The sequence below is a fragment of the Patiria miniata genome, unplaced genomic scaffold (genome assembly GCF_015706575.1).
Source record: "Patiria miniata isolate m_02_andy unplaced genomic scaffold, ASM1570657v1 HiC_scaffold_20, whole genome shotgun sequence".
Classification (NCBI taxonomy): domain Eukaryota; kingdom Metazoa; phylum Echinodermata; class Asteroidea; order Valvatida; family Asterinidae; genus Patiria; species Patiria miniata.
The window spans coordinates 27365508-27387607 of NW_024037059.1; the positions used below are offsets into that span (position 1 = coordinate 27365508).

Genomic DNA, 22100 nt, shown 5'->3' on the forward strand with positions numbered 1-22100 from the left:
TTGAAAGTGCTACATGCAGAACTTCACTTAAACAATAGTCCCGACATTTGGGTTTCGTGTTTTTTTTACTCACCCTGCAATGTATGTAGAACATGAATATCCAATGAGATAAGAAAGGGAAAACCCGTCTCACTGAAAATAACAAATTCAGCAAGTTTAATCTTTACATGCAGAGGAAAAGTTTGAAAAGCGAGAGAGTCAAAGTTGTTCTTATGACCACAGCTCATTAACGATGGTGCTGCATTAGCATCCTCTGCCTGGTTGTCTTAGTCTAATCTTAGATATGTGGTTGGACACCCAGTGGGGTGTTGATGTTCTTTAAGAACGAGGAATGACACAGACTTCATAAGGAAGAGGCGAGAGGGTGACACCCATGACCCCCTTGAAGGAGATAGGAGGAGAACCGTCTGGCTTCTTGATCGTGAACTGATGGAAGAGATGCGTTAGGAAGATAAAGAGTTCCATCTTGGCGAGTTGTTCTCCGATGCACATGCGACGACCTGTGAAAGACAGGGTGAAAAAGTTTTGAGTTTAAAAAAAATTGAAAGTTGACTTGAGATTAACTTGTGGTTGATTGTTCAAGATGATCTCACCAATACTGAACGGGATGTGTTCCTCTTGCTTGACCACGTTACGTCCAGTCTCATCCAAGAACCGTTCAGGACGGAATGTCTCCGGATCCTGCCACAGCTTAGAATCAGTAGACAAGGCCCACATGTTGGGCATGATGACGGAGCCTTTAGGTATATCAAAACCCAGGATGGTGGTGTCCTCAGACGCTTGGTGAGGTATCCCAAGTGGTAGGATGTTAGCGACGCGTTGCAGCTCCATCAGTGTGGCTTCTGTGTATGGTAGATTAGGCTTATCGGACATTCTAGGCAGACGACCTCTCCCAACCACCGCATCCAACTCCTGCTGAACCTTTTCCAGGATGTCCGGCCGGGCCATCATGTAGAGCAACCCCCAGCGGAGCGAGGTAGACGTGGTCTCCGTGCCGGCTACGAACAGATCCGAGGCAGTGGCGCACATGTTGTGGACAGTCAAGATGGACTCATTGTTATTACTGTCCTTGTCACTCTCACCTTCAGTCGTCGCAGCAGCCATCTTCCGCAGGAAGACATCGGTGAAGTCGCGGGGATTGTCCGGGTCAAAATCCTTCTGGTGCTCCTCTAGGACCTCCTTGGCAAAGTTGTTGATCAGCTTGCCGTTATCCTCAGTTTCTTTCAGAACAGGTATTAATGGCTTCGTGGAAATAAGGACAGGAAGATAGGAAAAATCACATCAATTAAAGAGGTTGTGGAATGCTGAAAGTCGTTTTGTTTTTTATATTTTTTTATTGTAGAGTAGACCCATATATATCATAATGACAAACTCCCATTCTTTTGTAATGTGTGTTTATATGTTTATAAAACTGAAATTCATCGAGTAATTTGTTGGTCGGCGAGCGCATAATTGAAATCAACAGTCATCGGGTTCTTCGTAAAATCAGAAAAATCGTGACGTAATAAACAGGACTCGTTTATACTACGCTGCATAGGGAGTCCTGTTTGTTACGTCACGATTTACTACGTTTTGTTTGCTGCCCCCAACGACGACTTTTACACAAATTGCACGTTCGGGTCGAAACCTTGACCTGAAAAACGGCTCTCAAAAGTACCTTTTGTACTCATTTCATGACAGACACAATAGTCGTTTTTATTTCATCACACCTTAGGCTACATATACCCGAAAAATGACGAAAATGTCTTCGAGCATTCCACAACCTCTTTAAAGTGCGTGTGCTGTGAAATTGGTTCACTACGTAAAACAAGCCTACTATAAAAACAGTTTTAGGAAAGATTTCTAGGTGGTGTTTTGAAGAATTGAAAGACGTAGTTTGTCGATGAGAACTTACCTTCAAAAGGTATGCAAAGGGTAGCATTTGTAACGGACCAGTGTTGCCGCCTATGATAGCCACGTTACGGTACACGGCCCGTAGGAGCTTCTTAAACCTAGGGTCGGAGTATTCGTATCTTTGGCCAAAGACCACAGAGCAGATGATGTTGGAGACGGCGTTAGCAAACAGGTGTGATGGGTTGAAGGCCCGGCCGTCCAGCTGGCGTAGCTCGGCATTCAGATGGCTAGCCTCAAGGGCTATCTTCTCCTCAAAGCTGGATCGATTCACGCCGAAGGCTCGCAGGAAATTCAAGACCATCTTCCGTTGGACTTTCCAAGTTTCTCCCGAGGAAAATGCAACCCCTGGTGAACAGTACCAGAAAAATGTTGTGAATACACAGCAACTTTCATTCTACATAAGTATTTGTGCTCTACTTTACATGATTGGTTAATTTGATCAATCCTTTGCGAATTTTTATAACAAACAATAGGTCTATTTTTGTTTTCCCTGTAGAGTTTCAAATCAATCATGTTTCGTCAGTACAAGGCGGGTGCTACTCATGTCATACTCCGAGCAAAAGCAGAAATGGAAAGTATTCGCATTTGAATTCACAAAAGTTGGATACATTTAAGTTTTTAAATTTCTAAAAGGGATGGGGTTGTGGAGAAGAACGGATGTAATATTTACCGTGACCTTTGACCCCATGCTTCAGGACGTGAATGACCGGTCGGTCGCTAAGCAACTGGTTTTGAAAGGCTTCCCGTATAGCTTCGTAGCTACTCAGTACCACGATCCGCAGGTACGGAAGGGTAACACTAAAAACAGGCCCGTACTTCTGGGAAAACCTGGACAACAAAAATAACACTAAGCCTAATTACAAATGAAATGTTTTATATTTCTCTCTTATTTTAACTGGGTAGCCCATTCAGTGGTATCCACTGGTCTCCCATAGGACCCAGTAAAGAGAAGACAATGTAAAGAAATTACAGTTTTAGATGTGGGAGGAAAACCCCAAAAGAATATTTTGGGTAGAACCCACGGAATCAAATGTGGAATGAAAACCAATTTTTCTAACGGCCCAGGCAGGAATTGAACCCTGGTCACAGCAGTGGAAGGCGAGGAAAGTACCACTTCGCCAACCTGACTCACCATAGGCATTTGACTTGTGAATTCAACATTTTAGTGTTGCTGTAATGCATATTAAAAAAAATAAAAAATAAATAAACACTGTATACCCAGTGTTCATGGTCGTTGCAGGGGGGGGGGGGGGGGTGCTTCCCCCCCCCCCCCCCACAAGCCCAAAAAAAAGGAGGAAAAATAAGAAGGGAAAAAAAGGTGTGAAGTCATATTAAGTTAATGGGGGGGGGGGCAAATGTCCCTGCCCACCCTCGAAAACATGATAAATCGGGGAAATGCTGGAAATTATAGGGATTTGGGGGGAAAATGTGCTTTGCTGCCCCCTAGAAAAATCCTGGCGACGACCATGCCAGTGTTGTCCGAGGGCTGGTGAGAAAAAATCACAAACTTACTCGGGACTTGAACCCAAGACCTCCTGTTTACAAGTGCAAAAAACAAAATTAACAAAAACCAAGCGACAGTGATACCATATCGCCCCGAAGCAAAAATAGTTCCAACATGCCACAGTGTATCACTGGTGTTCGTATTTTCAAATTGTGAGCATTGCTGCCCATAGTTCCCCATTTAATAGCTTACAATTATCCTGAATGCAGTTAAGTCACAATGTGACTGTCCAGTGGTGATTGTCCGATGATGATATATGGTTGAACGAGAGACTTTATTGTCACTTAAGTATGCATACATCGTGTGTAGTAACAAAAAGGCCTGCATACATGTATGTGTACAACGATAACCACAACTCATTTGGTCATTATGGGCGCTAACTTGTGGTGAAACTGGGGTTTATTTTTGTAGGAGGGGGGGGGGGGTGCACATGGGGGCCTCATTTTCTTCAGAGATATTCAGGGAGTCAAAATTTCAATTTTGCCTTCCCTGAGCGGGGGGGGGGGGGGGTTAAATTAGAAAAGAAACCAGATGCATAGAGCTAGGTAGATAAGGATGGATATGGCGTAAAACACTTAAAATTCTTTAAAACTGATCATATAGATGTGAATAATTATATGCAGAATATATTTATGTCTCTTCTACATGTACTATGCACAGCTTTAAAAGGGTCGCTTGGTAGCTGCGACATACATGTACTGAACTGTTCACCCAGACCTTTAAATAAGACCTCTACTTTCGAGGTTTAAAGTCCTACCATATCAGACACTAATATCAGATAAACAAAAAACAAGGACTATCTTTATTTACATTGCATATAACCACTCTTTCGTTTTAAAGGGAAATTCATCCAGGTATTGGCCCCTAAAAATCCCTCACATATATGTTTACCTGGTTTGGGTTAGGACTCTGACGATGTTTTGGGTCGTCATCAGGTTATCTTTCATTTTGAAATTTAAATGTTAAAAATGAAATTCAACATGTCACATCACTTTTAACCTACGTTAGCCTTGACTCAACCGTTGTTTGAGATGAGCAATCATCAAACGCTTTGGAAAAAAAGCCGCGAAAAGGTATAGGACTCCGTATAAAATGCCAACTCGGTGATGACGAAGAAAAAATATTGGAGAGATCACTGGGAGGAATTTTGAAAGCATCACCGTAGGCACTCTTCATTGTCATGTATGGTCCATCATACCTTGTCAATACTTCGTGAGGCTGAGAGACTCCCTTCATGAACATATCCCCCATAAGGCGCAGATCTTCATATGCGTTTGTGAGGGACCGCCCAGCATCAGGAGGGTAACGATAGGTCTTACCAGCCCGCCTGCCACGGATGAACCACACAACTCCGAGGAACACCAGGACAGTCAAGAGAACCGTACGAGGTTCAACTAGCCCCCAGAAAACGCCGCTCGGCAAAGACATGACTGACGACCGACTCATGATAATGCAGCGATTACACAAACTCCGGTTAAAATGAAGAATTTTCAACCAAGGTGTTGTCTGTCTGCACAAATCCTATAATCGATTATGCAGGGTCCAAAATGTTTCATAATTCTGGTTTGGTCGGCATTCGCACTTATGTACATGTATGCTCAAAGTTTGTTGACTCATGTCGTTGATATTTTGGTTCACCTTTACCCGGTCAAAAGTTGTTGAGAGTGCGCATGACGTGAGCTTATTAATAGAAACATCACCTGCAATAGGCCTCGTGTAAATTTGTGTCATAAAGGTCTTTCAAACTGCTACACCCTCCCCACCCCCCAATTTTAACAATTTTTACGGAACGAAACAAATCGTGCCCTGTTTATAAGAACAAAATGCTTATTTTGCCTCCTCCTACCCAAAGCCTGCTGGCAATCAGCCACTGGCCCCGAGTTTCTTTACCTGTTGAACATGTAGTGCGGCTGAGATAACCCCGCTCGAAACAGATCTACCGTGATCCAGAAATCCTCCACCGCATCGGCTAGCGAGGAGATGAAGGGCATGGCCGGTACATTCCTGGTGGTGGTAGGGGTACGGCGACGGGACCACCACAGGACAAACAGGACTACACTAAGGCCAAGGAGGGCGAGGCTCCAGGAGTAATCCATGGCTGTATCCTTCCGGTGACCTGGGAGCAAATTTAGTACTTTTCTCAAACCATAGATCAATATAAAGTCTAGACGCTGTGGCACATACCACGATCAATACACGTGGTCAGATAGCGCGAGAAAGAGGAGTCAGCTAACAGTTACGTAATAACGTGTGCATAGAAGCGGGCATTTGCGAGCACCCCAATTATGGAAAACCATGCATTTTGCCTCCAAACTAAATGAGCCCCATAAAAGATGAAGATGTGTATAAAGCAAAATAATGTGCAAGGTATCAATCAATCCATGTGTAGACAGGTAGACTAGAACCTATGCAGATCAATGCATATTCGAAAATGAGCCTAAAGTCATATCCTTCTTTGTTATGGTCATACTGTTGATTTTTAAATTAAGCTGTTTGCATACGATAGGTAAGCGATTCCACAGCATGGAACACGCGTCCTTGGTCGTGCGGCAAAACTAACGCGGGCCAAGGACAAAAGACAAAACGTGACTAAACTGCGAGTGAGATATCTTCCATCATCCATGATAAAAAGGGCCGGCGCAATGGGGGAATGCCACCCCCCCCCCCCCCCCCGTCACCACCACCACCAATACACCTTTTGTTTTAATACAAAAGAGGACTAAAGATGACAAATTTTACATCAAAGCTGTTTATCTGCCGATCCGCCCGTTATAGTGTTTCAAGTCGGACTGGTAGTTTTGTACATACAGGCAGCGCATGCGAAGGCGACAGGTTTTTAAGGAGTCCAAATTCTACACAACAGCATGCCAACAAGCCAGCGTCAATATGTGCGCGTCTGACGCGTCATCTGCCAATCAAAATGATTACTTTTCCACTTCCAACCAATAGCAGACACTCTCTGGCGTTCAAGGCCAACTTACCCGGAGACTCAGTTCGATATCGCTCCACGTCAAAGAAAATAGGACGCACCGTGTTGCTTAAATATTAAGATACTTTTGTCATTTAAAAATAGTATCTGAGTCTTTTGTGAATACAACATGATTGGTTCAATTATTGAGCGTAACCAACGATGAAAGTACTTCCGTTTACGAGTTTTGTGGTTAAAAAACTTGGTCGCGGAGGGACACATCTTCATGTTCGACATTTTCGTGTAAAACGCTCCTTTTTGATTAGCCGCCAGCATTTGAAGTTATTTGTAGACACTCATTCAGTATGGATGACCGGCACTCTTCGTTTGTCCACAACAAACGAAATTTTGAGCAGTTTGTGTGACTGTGGAGCAGTGAATATCCCTCTGACCTGAGGGGGAACAATGTGAGAATTATTTAGCACTTGCACTACGTGGAATTATGTGAAGTACAGGAAGAGAGAAGAGCTGAAATTGTTTTAACTCGGAGACCGCCTTGCGTGCGGGTCAACACCAACGCGGCGACCGGGTTTTCACGCTGTTCTACCCATCAGAATTCGACGTGACACGCTACACTCCGAATTCTCAGTTCACTGACTTCAGTCTATGGATTCATCGTGAATGGAACTACATTGAGGAACAGACTATTTAGACCAGCTTGCCGTTTAGTGACTTCTGTTCAAAATGAACTAAACTGCCACAAATTCCCCCAGAAAAGGCTCGGACATTTTACGAGCGATGAACACAAAAGCTGAAGTACGTTTACCCATCTATCAAAATGAGCAAATTGGTTTTTTTTCTAATGAACCTGAACGGTTGGTTGAATTTTTCCGACTCTGGATATATACTCGTGTGTGCTAACTTTGTGGATATTATACTCAATGTGTGTGCTAACTTTGGACAAGAAAAGAATTCAAGAAATTCGGTAAGTCAAAAACAAATATCTGAGGTAAGTAAAATTTTGAATTTATCTTCGAAAGTTAACAAGAAATATTTGTGCGTTGCTTCAATGAGGTGGTTGGAACTGCTTTCTTTCCGTCTGGCAAAATTGTACATTTTCCATCCTGACATTGCAAATCTCTTTTCTTTGCTTATGGCTTTGTGTTAACTTAACACTTAAAAAAGAATTAATTAAAAAATTAGTCTTCAACAGTATTGTCTACCTCTGTGGAATCAACCTAGATCCGCCTCCGAATTTACTCTTTCATCCAAGAAACAAAATAACAACTCATATTTGATGCCAACATGTTGATAACCTATACCTGTATAAACATGTACATGTATTTGTAAATGACAAAACGGATGGTTTAAATTAATGTCGAATTCACACATGATACTGTAACCTATAAGTTGACAAAGTTGCTAAAGTCTTGAGCTCCACAGACCTATTTTTCTTGATCCAAGTGTGATTTGTTTTTCATAGGCATGTCAAAGGCATGTCATTTTGTTTTGTGAAAGGCGTGCGTGTATTGATTTTTCTCCCTGATTTGCGGTCAGTAGGCATAGTTAACACCTGTAAATTCCTTTATAAGAAAAGCTTCGCGAGACGCGAACAATGTAAGCCTTGGCCCCTGGGCGGCTGTATTGATTTTATTCGACCTTTGACCCCACTGCGAGAGGTGGTCATTGTTATTCATAATTATTTTAATGCTGGCGTCTTGATGAAAGTCGGCACGTGGCGTCACGTGCCGACATACACACCTGTTGTTGAGTCCTTTGGTAAAGTTATGTGGCAGGCACGCCTATTGTCAGTGACATTCTTAGGTTTGCATATTTCTAGAAGACGACTTGTGGTTTAGTGCTATAATGGCATTTATTTTATATAAAAGGGGGGGGGGCTATTGTTATGATGGACTGTTGGTATAGATAATATACTGTTATAAAAGGAGTCTACAAAATGTGTAGCGGAGAGCCGTGTCAAAGATGAATCTCAATCGTGTCAAACAGTACAGGGTATAGTCCAGCATATCTGATATTTTCAGCAGGCAAAATGGCTCCCGTGTCTCCACCATCCAGTATTCCTTTCAAGAAAATGTTTAATTTTCGAGTTTGCCATATGTCTTCTTCGTATTCCTCATCATCAAAAGAAAATGTGAGCTCAAAATCTTGCCCTTAGAAAGTCTTCAAGATCAAGAATAATGGTCTCTTTATCATGTCATCAATGACTTCGCATATATTTTTTTTTTGTCTTTGTCCACCGAAGAATCATCATCATCATCATCACCATACTTTTGTTTGTCTCAGACATAGAAAAAATGGCCCAATTTGTCATAATGATATTTACAGTGGTGTTGAGAAAATTAGAGGCGGAATTTCCCCTACTGATAGAATTTTTTTTCTTCAGTATTCAAAGCTGGATATTTTTATTTACACGTAGGCCTATATATATTTTTGATCATTGAGATTACGGATGCAACAAAGATACAAACATTTCACCATCATCCTCATTTTCAAATCGTTTTGCTTAAACATGTATTTCTTAATATTCCAAAGAAGTGTGCGGATCATGGCATAATCATCATCAAAATGTTTGCCTCAAATATCAACCTTGAGAGTTTGTTACTGAACACATATAATATTCCAAATGCCATTGTACCCGTGATATCAACTCCCAATAATACTAAGTGCGAATTTACAATGCAGATAATTTCTGAAGAAAAAAACCTTTTTCATTTCGAACAAACCTGTTGTAAAAATTTACATAATAAATGCGAATTTACATGCAAGTGCTGTAACGATGGTAACAGCTTTGACGTCCAATTACATAATAGGAAACACTGAAACTCAATCTACTAAAATACTCGCTCTGCCTAAAAGAATGCAATGTTAACATCCCATTTTTTTGGCTGGGACTGGGGGATACTATTATTTGGAATCCTTTATTGCAATTGTAATATTATAATATGATGACTTTTTTTTTTACATTTTATGATGAAAGTGTTTTCATGTCTTGTTGAGCACAAAAAATAGCAGGTATTAAACAGCTGTTTAAACGATGACTTTGCTTACAGTTCGCAGTTTTGGTCCAGTTCCGAGTATTTGTAATTTGTAAGATATTCACTGTGAACGTAGTTAGACCAAACACACTTCTGAGTACATACAAAAGTAATCGGTCTTCTGAAACTTGTCATTATCTTCGGAGCTTGTGCTGTTGTTCAGCTGGCATATTTTCTTCCCTTCTACGGTTTTCTTGATGTTGAAGGAGCGACATTCGGGTTCCTTGGCGCAGGCCGAGCCACAGGTGACCACGCCCTCGGTGATAAACTCCCGGATGTTGTGGTCAAGGAGGCAGATTGAGTTGAGAATGCGGCCGTGGGTGTCGGTAGAGAGGCAGTATCGACGGGGTTGGGTTGGGAGATGAGTGCAAGCTGCCTGACGAACACAAAAAGCCCTCCACCGACTCTCACATTGTGCATCATCCATCCTGTCATTAAAACGTGCGGCTAACTTAGCACAATCTTGATTGCCTCTCCAACTATTTGGTTGCCCATCACCCCATACCAGGAAGGGCTCGGCTTCTTCCTGATCATCACACTCCCACGTTCCTTCAACCTCTTTGTCATTGCAAGCAATGCAGACCCTGTACTGACTGTCCACCTTTCGGGCCATTTCCGCTATGAACTTCAATTCCTCGGGCGAGCGAGGAGCGGCCATCTTGCCTCCAAAGTCTTGGCAAGCTTCCTTGGCGTCATCCCAAGAATGCTTTGAAGGAGTCAGGCGATAACACCTGTTCTGCCACACTTGCCACTGAGGTGGGCACGAACATTTGACAGCGGGTTCAGACGGGCAGATGTGAGATCCTAACACTGTGATGACATAAGTGATGGCCAAAACAGCAAAACATTTCAGCGAATACATGATTCGTTTGGCTCTATGACAAGCAACAGATCAAAGTAATTCAGTAGAAATGAGAGATATCACTTTTTCATTCAGAGCGTGTGCGCACAGAGTGGAGAATGATCGTCAGAGCGAAAACATGACGTCGCGGGAGCAGAGCACAACAAATAGTCCCCCGAAAAGCTAGTTGCTATGGTAACATTTTCCAATAGTCATTTATCAACAACCTAGAATTGTCCGTTTTTCAAATATTTTTTTTATGAAAAATGCGCTATCAAGTTGCCCGAAAGGTTAGTTGCTATGGTAACACTTTTGAATGGTAGTTATTGATTCAACAACCTAGAATTGTCCAGGGTTTTTACATTTTTTTATTAAAAACGAGGCGGTTTCTTTTTTAATAAAAAAAAAGCGAGGCAGTTTCATATTGCCAAATGGTTGACTGAGCTGAGCAAGCAAAATAGGCGTTCAGCCATCAACCAGAATGTTTTGTATCGCATTGCTTGCAAATTTTTCCTCAATGTTGCGAGATATTAAAAGGTGACCTAACGTTTCATTGAGTATTGCGGAGCTATATTAAGTATGTGAAAGTAACCGTAAATTCATTGATGAATTGGCAAACGCAATTAATAAGTTGAAATTCAATCGGGATGTCATCGCCTATTCTCCCTTCCTTACTTGTAAACAAGCTCCTATTTTATTTCATGGACGCCATCATTGGGAACCGACAGTTCTCAAATATATCCCCCCATGATTATTGTCTACCGCCCTCGATCGCAAAGTAGAATGCCATTAATGGCGGATTATTGTCCGCCCTCTCTACCTCTCACTGTGTAAAACAGTCCAATTCAGACCGATGATGGAGGGACTAGGAACTAGTCTAGGTCTCTAGCTAAAGGAGAACTTTATGATTTCCCCTTTTGTTGCAGTAAAGCACTCCTAAAACAAGAACTTCCAACTGGTTATCTAGGGGCGCCAAGGAGGGGGAGGGATCTAGAGGAGTGAAGACCACCGTAAGATTGATGTTGTAGTATACTCATCCAATTTCTTTCTATTAATGAACTATTAAAAGAATGACTAAGAAGAAAGGGGAATAGGGTTTCAAGGTTAAATGAGGACGACCGCCCCCAACCCCCAGAAAATGAGAGGCTGCAGTTTATTTGACCGATTGATGGGGGATTTTTTTTTAATATTCAAAGCTGGATATTTTCATTTAGGGCCTACATGTATATATTTATTTTATAATTTGAAATCACGGATGCAACAAAGATACAGAAATTTATAATCGTTCTCATTTTCAACTCGTTCAAATTTCTTAAGATTCCAAAGAAGTAACCGAAACATATCATTCTCATTATCAAATGTTCGCTTCAAACTTCCACCTCAAAAGGTCGCCACTTAACCAATTAATGTTAAAAATTCCTTGGTAGCCTTGAAATAAACTTTAATTTAAACTCCTAAAAAAAATATAAAGTATACGAATTTACAGTGCAGGTAATTTCTTAAGAATAAAACCTACTCATTCACTTTTTCACTTCCAACAAACCTAATTTAACAATTTCCAATGCGAATTTACAAAGCGAGTGCTGTAAATTACCGTAGCGATGAAGTATCACTAAGGCAACTGCAAATTGCACGAATAAAACTTGTATCGATACCAGAGAAATTCAATCTCAAAAAAATACTTTTAAAATACTCGCTCTGCCTAAAAGAATACAAGGGTAACATCAATTAAATATTTTTTTGGGGGTGCGGTACAATTTGTTTCGAATTGTTTATTAACACTATATGAACATAAAATATTTACATGTACCTTTATTGTTGAACAGATACTTCGTCTTTTTTCTGTCAAGCGAACAAAGTATAGGAGTCATTAAACAGCTGCTTTAACGATGTCCACAGTTTAAGTTTTTTATATGATAGAAACAACAAAGTTTGCCGAAGTTGCTGATTATTTTATTTTCAAAAAGTACGGTCCAGCTCCAAGTGTTTTGTAATCCAAACAAAGGTGTCTTTTTTCTCTTAAAGGTTGAGACACTATTTACACAATCTTTATTATTATCCACTGTGAACGTAGTTAGCCAAAACAAACTTCTGAGTACATACAGAAGTAATAGGTCGTCTGAAACTTGTCATTATCTTCGGAGCTTGTGCTGTTGTTCAGCTGGCATATTTTCTTCCCGTCTTCGGTTTTCTTGATGTTGAAGGAGCGACATCCGGGCTCCTTGGCGCAGGCCGAGCCACAGGCGGCCACGCCCTGGGTGATAAACTCCCGGATGCTGTGGTCGAGGAGGCAGGTCGAGTTGAGAATGCGGCCGTGGGTGTCGGTAGAGAGGCAGTATTGACGGGGTTGGATTGGGAGATGAGTGCAATCAGCCTTGCGAACACAAAAAGCCAATTTCTCTACATAACAGCCCGCATCATCCATTCTGTCATACTGTGCGGTTATTTGAGCACAATCTTGATCCATCCAATTATCTGGTTCCCCACCATTCCATACCAGGAAGGGCTCGCCTCCTTCCTGACCGTCACACTCCCAAGTTCCTTCAACCTCTTTGTCATTGCAAGCAATCCAGGCCCTGTATTGACTGTCCACCTTTCGGGCCATTTCCGCTATGAACTTCAATTCCTCGAGCGAGCGAGGAGCGGCCATCTTGCCTCCCATGTCTTGACAAGCTTCCTTGGCGTCATCCCAAGAATGCCATGAAGGAGTGAGGCGATGACACCCGTTCTGCCACAATTGCCACTGAGGTGGGCAGGAACATTTGACAGCGGGTTCAGACGGGCAGATGTGAGATCCTAACACTGTGATGACGTAAGTGATGGCCAAAACAGCAAAACATTTCAGCGAATACATGATTCGTTTGGCTCGATGACAAGCAACAGATCAAAGTAATTCAGTAGAAATGAGAGATATCACTTTCTCATCCAGAGCGTGTGCGCACTTAGTAGAGAATGATCGTCAGAGCGAAAATTTGACGTCGCGAGCAGAGCACAACAAAAACCAATTCCCTGTCACCCGAAAACCATAGTTGCTATGGTAACACTTTTGAATGGTAGTTATTGATTCCACAACCTAGCATTGTCCAGGTTTTTTTTATATTTTTCATTGAAAACGAGGCAGTTCCTCTTTCAATTAAAACGAGGCAGTTACATATTGCCTCATGGTTAACTGAGCAAGCAAAATAGGCATTCAGCCATGACCCAGAGTGTTTTGTATCGCATTGTTTGCAAAATTTTCCTCAAAGTTGTGAGATATTAACATGTGATCTAACGTTTCATTGAGTATTGCAGAGCTATATTCAGTATGTGAAATTAACCGAAAATTCATTGATGAATTGGCAGACGCAATTAAGTTGAAATTCCATCGGGATGCCATCGCCTATTCTCTCTTCTTGACTTGTAAACAAGTTCCTATTATAATTCATGGACGCGATCATTGGGAACTGTAGCTCCCCCCCCCCCCCCCTGTGACTAGACTTTGTCTACCGCCCTCTATCGCAAAGTAGAATGCCATTAATGGCGGATTATTGTCCGCCCTCTCTGCCTCCAAATCAGTCCAAGTCAGACCGATGATGGAGGAACTGGGAACAGTCTAGGTCTCTAGTTAAAGGAGAACTTTATGATTTCCCCTTTTTGTAGCAGTAAGCACTCCTAATACAAGAACTTCCAACTGGTTATATGGGGCGCCAAAGAGGGGGGGGGGGAGGCGAATCTAGAGGAGTGAAGACCACCGTATTAAAGATTGATGCTGTAGTATCCTCATCCCATTTCTCTCCATTCATGCAAAAGAATGGCTGAGTAGAAAAAGGAATTAGGGTTTTTAAGGTTAAATGAAGTCAAGCGCCCCAAACCCCAGAAATTGAGAGGCTGAAGTATATTTGACCGATTGATGGGGAAAATGTTTTCTTTTTCAGTATTCAAAGCTGGATATTTTCATTTACATGAATATTTATTTTATCATTTGAAATCAAGGATGCAACTTTGATACAGAAATCATTTTCATCATTCTCATTTTCAAAATGCCTTGGTACCCCTTGAAATTAGCTTTAATTATCAACTCGTAAAATATTAAGCGCGAATTTACAGTGCAGATAATTTCAAACGAAAAATAAACCTAGTCATTCACTTTTTCATTTCCAACAAACTAAATTTAACAATTTACAAAATGCGAATTTACAAAGCGAATGCTTTAATGTGCCGTAGAGATAAAGTATTACTATGGCAACTACAAATTGCACGAGTAAAAGTTGTATCGATAGCATGAAAACTCAATCTAGAAATACTTTTAAAATACTCGGTCTGCCTAAAAGAATGCAACGGTAACATCAATTTATAGGGGGTTTTTTTTGGGGGGGGGGTACGTTGCAATTTGTTTCGAATAGTTTTTCTGTCGTTATGAACATAAAGTATTTTCATGTACCTTTATTGTTGAAAGAGTATCTCTTCCTTCTTTCGTCATAAGTGAACAAAGTACACGAGTCATTAAACGGCTATTTAAACGATGTCCACAGTTAACACTTTTGAATATGATGGAAACACAATGTTTGTCGAAGGTGCTGATTTTTTTTCGCTTAAAAACCAGCATCCAGTCCCAAATGTTTTGTAATCCAAACAGAGGTGACTTTATCACTTAAAGGTTGAGTTTGTACGAATCTTAATTATATCCACTGTGAACGTAGTTAGCCAAAACACACTTCTGAGTACAAACAGAAGTAATCGGTCTTCTGAAACTTGTCCTTATCTTCGGAGCTTGTGCTGTTGTTCAGCTGGCATATTTTCTTCCCGTCTTCGGTTTTCTTGATGTTGAAGGATCGACATTCGGACTCCTTGGCGCAGGCTGAGCCACAGGCGGCCACGCCCTGAGTGATAAACTGCCGGATGCTGTGGTCGAGGAGGCAGGTTGAGTTGAGAATGCGGCCGTGAGTGTCGGTAGAGAGGCAGTATTGACTGGGCTGGGTTGGGAGATGAGTGCAGTGAGCCTTGCGAACACAAAAAGCCCTCCGGCGAACCCAACAGCCATCATCATCCATCCTGTCATTATGATGTGCTGATATGAGAACACAATCTTGATTGTCTCCCCAATTATCTGGTTGCCCATCATCCCATACCAAGAAGGGCTCGCCTCCTTCCTGACCATCACACTCCCAAGTTCCTTCAACTTCTCTGTCTTTGCAAGAAATCCAAGCGTAGTAGCTACTGTCCGCCTTTCGTGCCATTTTTGTCATGAAGTTCATTTCCTCGAACGAGCGAGGAGCGGCCATCTTGCCTCCCATGTCTTGGCAAGCTGTCTTGGCGCCTTCCCAATTATGTTCTGAAGGAGTCAGGCGATAACACCCGTTCTGCCACAATTGCCACTGAGGTGGGCAGGAACATTTGACAGCGGGTTCAGACGGGCAGATGTGAGATCCTAACACTGTGATGGCATAAGTGATGGCCAAAACAGCAAAACATTTCAGCGAATACATGATTCGTTTGGCTCTATGACAAGCAACAGATCAAAGTAATTCAGTAGATATGAGAGATATCACTTGTTCATCCAGAACGTGTGCGCACAGAGTGGAGAATGATCGTCACAGCAAAAATTTGACGTCGCGAGCAGAGCACAGCAAAAACCAATTCCCAGTCACCCGAAAAAATAGTTGCTTTGGTAACAATTTTGAATCGTAGTTATTGATTCAACAACCTAGAATTGTCCAGTTTTTTTATTTTTAATTAAAAACGAGGCGGTTTCTTTTTTAATTAAAAACGAGGCAGTTTCATATTGCCTCATGGTTAACTGAGCAAGCAAAATAGGCGTTCAGCCATCAACCAGAATGTTTTGTATCGCATTGTTTGCAAAGTTTTCCTCAAAGTTGTGAGATATTAACAAGTGATCTAACGTTTCATTGAGTATTGCAGAGCTATATTTAGTATGTGCAATTAACCGTAAATTCATTGATGAATTGGCAAACGCAATAAATAAGTTGAAATTCCATCGGAATGCCATTGCCTATTCTCCCTTCCTTACTTGTAAACAAGTTCCTATTGTAATTCATGGACGCGATCATTGGGACCTGCAGTTCTCAAATGTAGCCCCCCCCATGACTATTGTCTACCGCCCTCTATCGCAAAGAAGAATGTCATTAACGTGGGTTATTGTCCACTCTCTCTAGTCTCACTGTGTTAAACATTTGAAGTCAGAATGGATGATGGAGGGACTATTAACCAGTCTATAACTCTGTAGCTAAAGGAAAACTTTACGATTTCCCCTTTTGTAGCAGCAAACACTTGTAAAATAAGATTTTTCCTCTGGTCATCTGGGGCACCAAGGAGGGGGGGGGGAATCTAGAGGAGTGAAGACCACCGTAAGATTGATGCTGTAGTATCCTCATCCCGATTCTCGCCATTCATGAACTGTTAAAAGAATGGCTGAGAAGAAAGGGGAATTAGGGTTTCAAGGTTAAATGAGGTCGAGCGCCCCCAACCCCCGGGAAATAAGAGGCTTAGATTTATTTTACAGATAGATGAGGAAAATGTTTTTCTTTTTTTATATTCAAAGCTGGATAAAATACATGTATATATTTATTTTTATCATTTAAATTACGGATGCAACAAAGATACAAACATTACATCATCATTCTCATTTTCAAATCGTTTTGAAACTGAGGTCGAGCGCCCCCAGCCTATCAGAAAGTGAGAGGCTGAGGTTTATTTTACAGATTGATGGGACAATGTTTCTTTTCATTATTCAAAGCTGGATATTTTCATTTACACGTTTATATTCATTTTTATCATTGAAACTACGGATCCCTAATTTAGCAGAGATACAAACAGTTCACCATTATTCTCATTTTCAAATCATTTTCTTTGGTTTCTTAAGATGGCAAATTAGTAACCGAATCATAACATTATCATTATCAATGTTTGCCTCAAAAGTCAACTACAAGAGGTCGCCACTAAACCTTGTAATATGCAAAATGCCTTGGTACCCCCGAAATGAACTTCACTATATCAACTTGTAAAATATTAAACGCGAATTTACAGTGCAGATGATTTCTAACGAAAAATATGCCTACTCATTCCATTATTCATTTCCAACATACCAAATTTAACAATAAACAAAATGCGAATTTACAATGCCTGTGCTTTAACCCTAAAGGGGCCGGGGGGCGGAATCCGCCCCCCCCCCTCAACATTTTCCGTGATAGCCTCTAAAAAAAAAAAGTTTCGCGACCCGAGCTGTTATGACTTTTTAGCCTCGAGCTTTGCGCATCTTTTGATACCAAAAACATAAAAATCGGACCACGGGTTGCCGCGTAGCGAAACATTTTCCGGCGTGAAAACTGAATTTTTGCATATGCGTCGTGTACACAGAGCAGAATTGTCATTCGTACATTATGAATAATTAATTAGCCATAATTCCAAAACCCTTTGACCTATAATCATGAAATTTCTTGGGTATGTTTAGGAAGAGTTGCTCTATGCATGTGCCGAGTTTCAAAATTTTTCGTCTCTCGATGGCCGAGATCTTAGGGATTCCGCCCCCCCCCCGGCTGAGAGATGGTCAAAATAACCCGGCCCCTTTAGGGTTAATGCGCCGTAGCGATAAAGTATCACTATGGCAACTGCAAATCGCACGAATAAAACGTTTATCGATACCACGGAAACTCAATCTAAATGATACTTTAAAAATACTCCCTCTGCCTAAACAAAAATAATAATAAATAATGTTACCGTTGCATTCTGAATGCAACGGTAACATCAATTAATTATTATTTTTGTTTTGGCACATTACAATTTGTTTCCAACTCTTTTCTAACATTATGAACATAAAGTATTTACATGTACCTTTATTGTTGAAAGGATATCTCTTCTTTCTTCTGTCATGATAAGCGAACAAAGTATAGGAGTCATTAATCAGCTATTTTAACGATGTCCACGGTTTAGCAGTTTTTGATATGATGAAAACAATAAGGTTTGCCGAAGTAGCTGATTTTTTTTCTTCTTCAAAAACTAGCGTCCAGTCCCAATTGTTTTGTAATCCAAGCAAATTGTCTTTTTACTTAATTAAAGGTTGAGTTTGTACAGTACACTGTTTACAAAATCTTAATTCTATCCACTGTGAACGTATTTAGTTAGACGAAACACATTTGCGAGTACATACAGAAGTAATCGGTCTTCAGAAACTTGTCCTTATCTTCGGAGCTTGTGCTATTGTTCAGCTGGCATACTTTCTTCCCTTCTTTTGTTTTCTTGATGTTGAAGGAGCGACATCCGGACTCCTTGGTGCAGGCTGAACCACAGGCGACCACGCCCTCGGTGATTAACTCCCGGATGGTATGGTTGAGGAGGCAGGTTGAATTGAGAATGCGGCCGTGGGTGTCGGTAGAGAGGCAGTATTGACGGGGTTGGGTTGGGAGATGAGTGCAATCTGCCTGACGAACACAAAAAGCCCTACACTGAAACCCACAGTAATTATCATCCATCCTGTCATTATAACGTGCTGATATGAGAACACAATCTTGATTGTCTCCCCAATTATCTGGTTGCCCAGCATCCCATACCAAGAAGGGCTCGTCTCCTTTCTGACCATCACACTCCCAAGTTCCTTCATCTTCTTTGTCATTGCAAGCAATCCAGGCCTCGTAGAGACTGTACTCACTTCGTGCCATTTTCGCCATGAAGTTTATTTCTTCGACTGAGCGAGGAGCGGCCATTGTGCCTCCAATGTCTTTGCAACCTGTCTCGGCGCCTTCCCAATTGTTTTCGGAAGAAGTCAGGCGATAACACCCGTTCCGCCACAATTGCCACTGAGGTGGGCAGGAACATTTGACAGCGGGTTCAGACGGGCAGATGTGAGATCCTAACACTGTGATGACATAAGTGATGGCCAAAACAGCAAAACATTTCAGCGAATACATGATTCGTTTGCCTCTGTGACAAGCAACAGATCAAAGTAATTCAGTAGAAATGATCGAGAGATATCACTTGTTCATCCAGAGCGTGTGCGCACAGAGTGGAGAATGATCATCACAGCGAAAACATGACGTCGCGAGCAGAGCACAGCAAAAACCAATTCCCAGTCACCCGAAAAAATAGTTGCTATGGTAACACTTTTGAATGGTAGTTGTTGAATCAACAACCCGTTATTGTCTGGTTGTTTTTTTAATTAAAAATGCGTCGCCAAGTCACCGGAAAAACTAGTTGCTGCGGTAACAAATTTGAACTGTAGCTTAAAGGACTGTCCGGTTTTTTTTAATTAAAAAGTCGCGGTCTAACCTCAAGCGGGACAGTTTCATATTGCCTAATGGTTTACTGAGCAAGCAGAATACGTATTCAGCCATGACCCAGAATAGTTTGTGTATCGCATCGTTTGAATTTTTCCTCAACGCGGTGAGATATGAACAATGACCCTTACGTTTCATTAAACACGGCAGAGCTATATAAAAAGTACGTGAAATTAACCGTAAAATCATTGATGAATTGGCAGATGCATTTAAGTTGAAATTTCTGGAGATGCCATCGCCTATATTCTTCTGGCCTTACTTGTAATTAAACTAGAGGTCAAGGCGCTTGTTGAGTTACAAAGCAGAGTGCATGGTTGGGCCGTGGTTAGACAGAGCCTAGTTAAGTTATGAAGAATTTTATGTCACAACATGATCACGAAAATCTGACCTTTTCAGTACAACCAATGATTTTGTTTATTAGAAAAAAATTAAAATTTCAGTATACATTTTATGTACACGTACAAGTTATTTCTGATTTGATGAACCATGGAGGAATGGATGAACCTAACCCCACCCCGGCGAAAATATTGGTTCTGGGACTGCTGGTGCTAGTAGTAGATTGTTTATCACGAAATAACTTGGAAACTTTTCCTCATTTATCTACGCATAAAAACGTTCGATTTTTATCTATACCCTTCGCATTCGTTTGAACGCCTTTCAACAAAAAAACGAACAACGCGGAAAATAATCGATCTCGATTTTTTGAATGTATGACTATTTATTCGAGACGCGTGTCATTTCGGAGACTCCGTACCAAACTTCAACATGGCGACCATGATGGCGGGCGAACGTGCGGAACTCAAATATCTTGCGATTGTTCTGAGCCCAGCTGAAATCGACTTGGTTCCTCAAGATGTTCGAGAAAAGCTCGAAGCTCTTCTGGATTCCAAAGAAACGACTGAAGATGGACTGAAGACTAAACTGGAGAAGTTGCGAGTGAATTCTGGTGAGTTTACTGTATGCCCAGTTTTCGGACATGATTTAGAAATAATGGCGATCGTGTAGTGTACTTTATTTTCGATAAAGTTAGGGTCAAGGGTGTTTTTAATTACTAAAAAATGACCTCTTCAACCTGGGCTAGAGAGACTTCTTTCAATACATTGACACCTTTTTTGTAATTTTTGAACAGTTTCTTCTATTTTCAGAAGGCATGAAACTGGGGATTATGTTTTCTGCCGTAAGAAATGTAAGACATTTGAGAAAAGAAATATAAATAATGCCATTTTGCCATTTTGTGTTATTTTGATATTACTCAGAAATCCTACTTACTTAAACTTCTTTTTGTTGAACACATTATTAGCTCCTAATTAATTAGCAACAAACAATATTTAAGACAATTATGTCAGTACACTTAACCTCTGTTTCATAATGTTCTCTTCAGTAATAAGAATGTAACAAAGAAATTGTGATTGACAACTATTTCTCTTTCAGTAAGGCCTAGTGCAGACTGGGACCGTGAGTGCATAAAAACGTGCAAATTACTACTGACGTTTTTTTACTCACCATTTGGCTAATTAATGCCCACACAACACATACATCAAAATGCTATAGTTGCAAGCATGTCACCTGCAAAATTTGAGACCTTAAATCCAATTTTAAGGCAAGGTTTTGGCAGTTCAAAAACCACCCACGTCAATCTCCATGCTCTGGAAATGGGTGTGTGATTCCCAATGTATTCTGGGTAGGTGTAGGAAGAGCCTTGCAGCTTACTTGTTTTTTAATCAATGGCCAAATGAACATAGCGCCCTCTGCTAAAAAATGAAACATTTTGCATTCACTCAGATCAACAAGAGGGCGCTGTTTTATCTACACGATGAAAATGTAACTTATAGCTGAGGAGTCTTTTTGCACAATGCATTGCAGTACACATCAATGTGATGTCTCACGTATGGATTTCGATAACTCTCTGCAAAATTAGAATTAAAAGCTGCAATTTTGGTGATGCAATGCTCACAACAGCAACTTTGCTAGGCAGAAGTTTCGGGGATTATTGAAGAAACTGTAGTGAGTAAGAAGCTTGCAAATTTGATTCACACTGGTTTTATTATGCAGCACAAAGTTTTGCACGATATGGATACCTTAAGTTTTGGGACTCTCATACACAGTATTGAGAGTCCCAAATTTTCGGACTAGGCCTAGTGCAGTTTATTTTGTGTTCCTAAATGTATTAATTTTTTTTGATGTATGATTATATGATTAATTAAGGAAACATATACACATGTCATGCATGTCAGAGTTCGATTTACAAAAAAAAAGTGGCATGCACTGGTGCATGTAGACCAAAAAACCTACATGCACCAAGAAAAACCCACATGCACCATAATTGACTTACACCGTCTGCTTCTCTGAAGGCATTCTTTCTCTTTGATTTATCAAACTTTCGACAGACAGAACAGTACATAGCCTTTTTTACTCTATCTAGTGGCGTTGTATATAACGCCACGCTGTTGTGGCATTTCGAACATGGCGAAATCGATCCGCCATACATAATTTCGTGCATATGTTGAGTATTCACCTAGAAATCTAAATTTGCTTTCCCGCGTGTTCAGGATGTGTCATTTCGATGAAATTTGCCATCGATGAAAAGACCCATACGAACGTGTAGAAATTAAATTTTAACCTGACAAGTGAC

The 22100-nt window shown here is 41.0% G+C and overlaps 6 protein-coding genes across 7 annotated transcripts in view; 1 reads left to right on the forward strand and 5 right to left on the reverse strand.

The window, feature by feature from the left end:
* LOC119728723 (cytochrome P450 2J2-like) lies at positions 1-5832 on the reverse strand. 2 transcript variants are annotated; one of them, XM_038201069.1, is made up of 5 exons: positions 5288-5832; positions 2564-2721; positions 1895-2238; positions 594-1242; positions 1-500 (listed from the first exon to the last, which is right to left on the reverse strand). In XM_038201069.1, exons 1-5 carry the CDS (start codon positions 5491-5493, stop codon positions 319-321), a joined length of 1539 nt encoding a protein of 512 aa, XP_038056997.1. In that variant the 5' UTR covers positions 5494-5832; the 3' UTR covers positions 1-318. The 2 variants fall into 2 exon arrangements, with proteins under 2 accessions (XP_038056997.1, XP_038056995.1); XM_038201067.1 differs by lacking the exon at positions 5288-5832 and adding an exon at positions 4596-5151.
* Positions 5833-9437: 3605 nt separating this feature from the next.
* On the reverse strand, positions 9438-10321 carry LOC119728416 (perlucin-like protein). The gene has a single exon (XM_038200646.1). The coding sequence runs from the start codon at positions 10221-10223 to the stop codon at positions 9438-9440; it is 786 nt and encodes a 261-aa protein (XP_038056574.1). The 5' UTR covers positions 10224-10321.
* Positions 10322-12276: 1955 nt separating this feature from the next.
* LOC119728417 (perlucin-like protein) lies at positions 12277-13262 on the reverse strand. The gene has a single exon (XM_038200648.1). The coding sequence runs from the start codon at positions 13054-13056 to the stop codon at positions 12277-12279; it is 780 nt and encodes a 259-aa protein (XP_038056576.1). The 5' UTR covers positions 13057-13262.
* A 1613-nt stretch (positions 13263-14875) lies between these two features.
* LOC119728415 (low affinity immunoglobulin epsilon Fc receptor-like) lies at positions 14876-15830 on the reverse strand. The gene has a single exon (XM_038200645.1). It carries the CDS (start codon positions 15665-15667, stop codon positions 14882-14884), a length of 786 nt encoding a protein of 261 aa, XP_038056573.1. The 5' UTR covers positions 15668-15830; the 3' UTR covers positions 14876-14881.
* Positions 15831-17777: 1947 nt separating this feature from the next.
* Positions 17778-19390, reverse strand: LOC119728414 (perlucin-like protein). Its single transcript, XM_038200644.1, has one exon. The coding sequence runs from the start codon at positions 19100-19102 to the stop codon at positions 18317-18319; it is 786 nt and encodes a 261-aa protein (XP_038056572.1). The 5' UTR covers positions 19103-19390; the 3' UTR covers positions 17778-18316.
* Positions 19391-20199: 809 nt separating this feature from the next.
* Positions 20200-22100, forward strand: part of LOC119728418 (nucleoprotein TPR-like) — a 41940-nt gene continuing 40039 nt past the window's right edge. Inside the window, exon 1 of the mRNA XM_038200649.1 lies at positions 20200-20414. Within this exon, the coding sequence (XP_038056577.1) occupies positions 20234-20414 (181 nt within the window). The 5' untranslated portion in view covers positions 20200-20233. The remainder of the gene's footprint in view (positions 20415-22100) is intronic.

Coding starts and splice junctions, on each gene's coding strand:
- LOC119728723 (XM_038201067.1), bottom strand. CDS start 4,843: ATGAGTCGGTCGTCAGTCATGTCTTTGCCGAGCGGCGTTTTCTGGGGG. Junction 2,722..4,595: donor CCTCACGAAGTATTGACAAG/GTATGATGGACC, acceptor TTTGTTGTCCAG/GTTTTCCCAGAAGTACGGGC. Junction 501..593: donor ACACATCCCGTTCAGTATTG/GTGAGATCATCT, acceptor TGTCTTTCACAG/GTCGTCGCATGTGCATCGGA.
- LOC119728416 (XM_038200646.1), bottom strand. CDS start 10,223: ATGTATTCGCTGAAATGTTTTGCTGTTTTGGCCATCACTTATGTCATC.
- LOC119728417 (XM_038200648.1), bottom strand. CDS start 13,056: ATGTATTCGCTGAAATGTTTTGCTGTTTTGGCCATCACTTACGTCATC.
- LOC119728415 (XM_038200645.1), bottom strand. CDS start 15,667: ATGTATTCGCTGAAATGTTTTGCTGTTTTGGCCATCACTTATGCCATC.
- LOC119728414 (XM_038200644.1), bottom strand. CDS start 19,102: ATGTATTCGCTGAAATGTTTTGCTGTTTTGGCCATCACTTATGTCATC.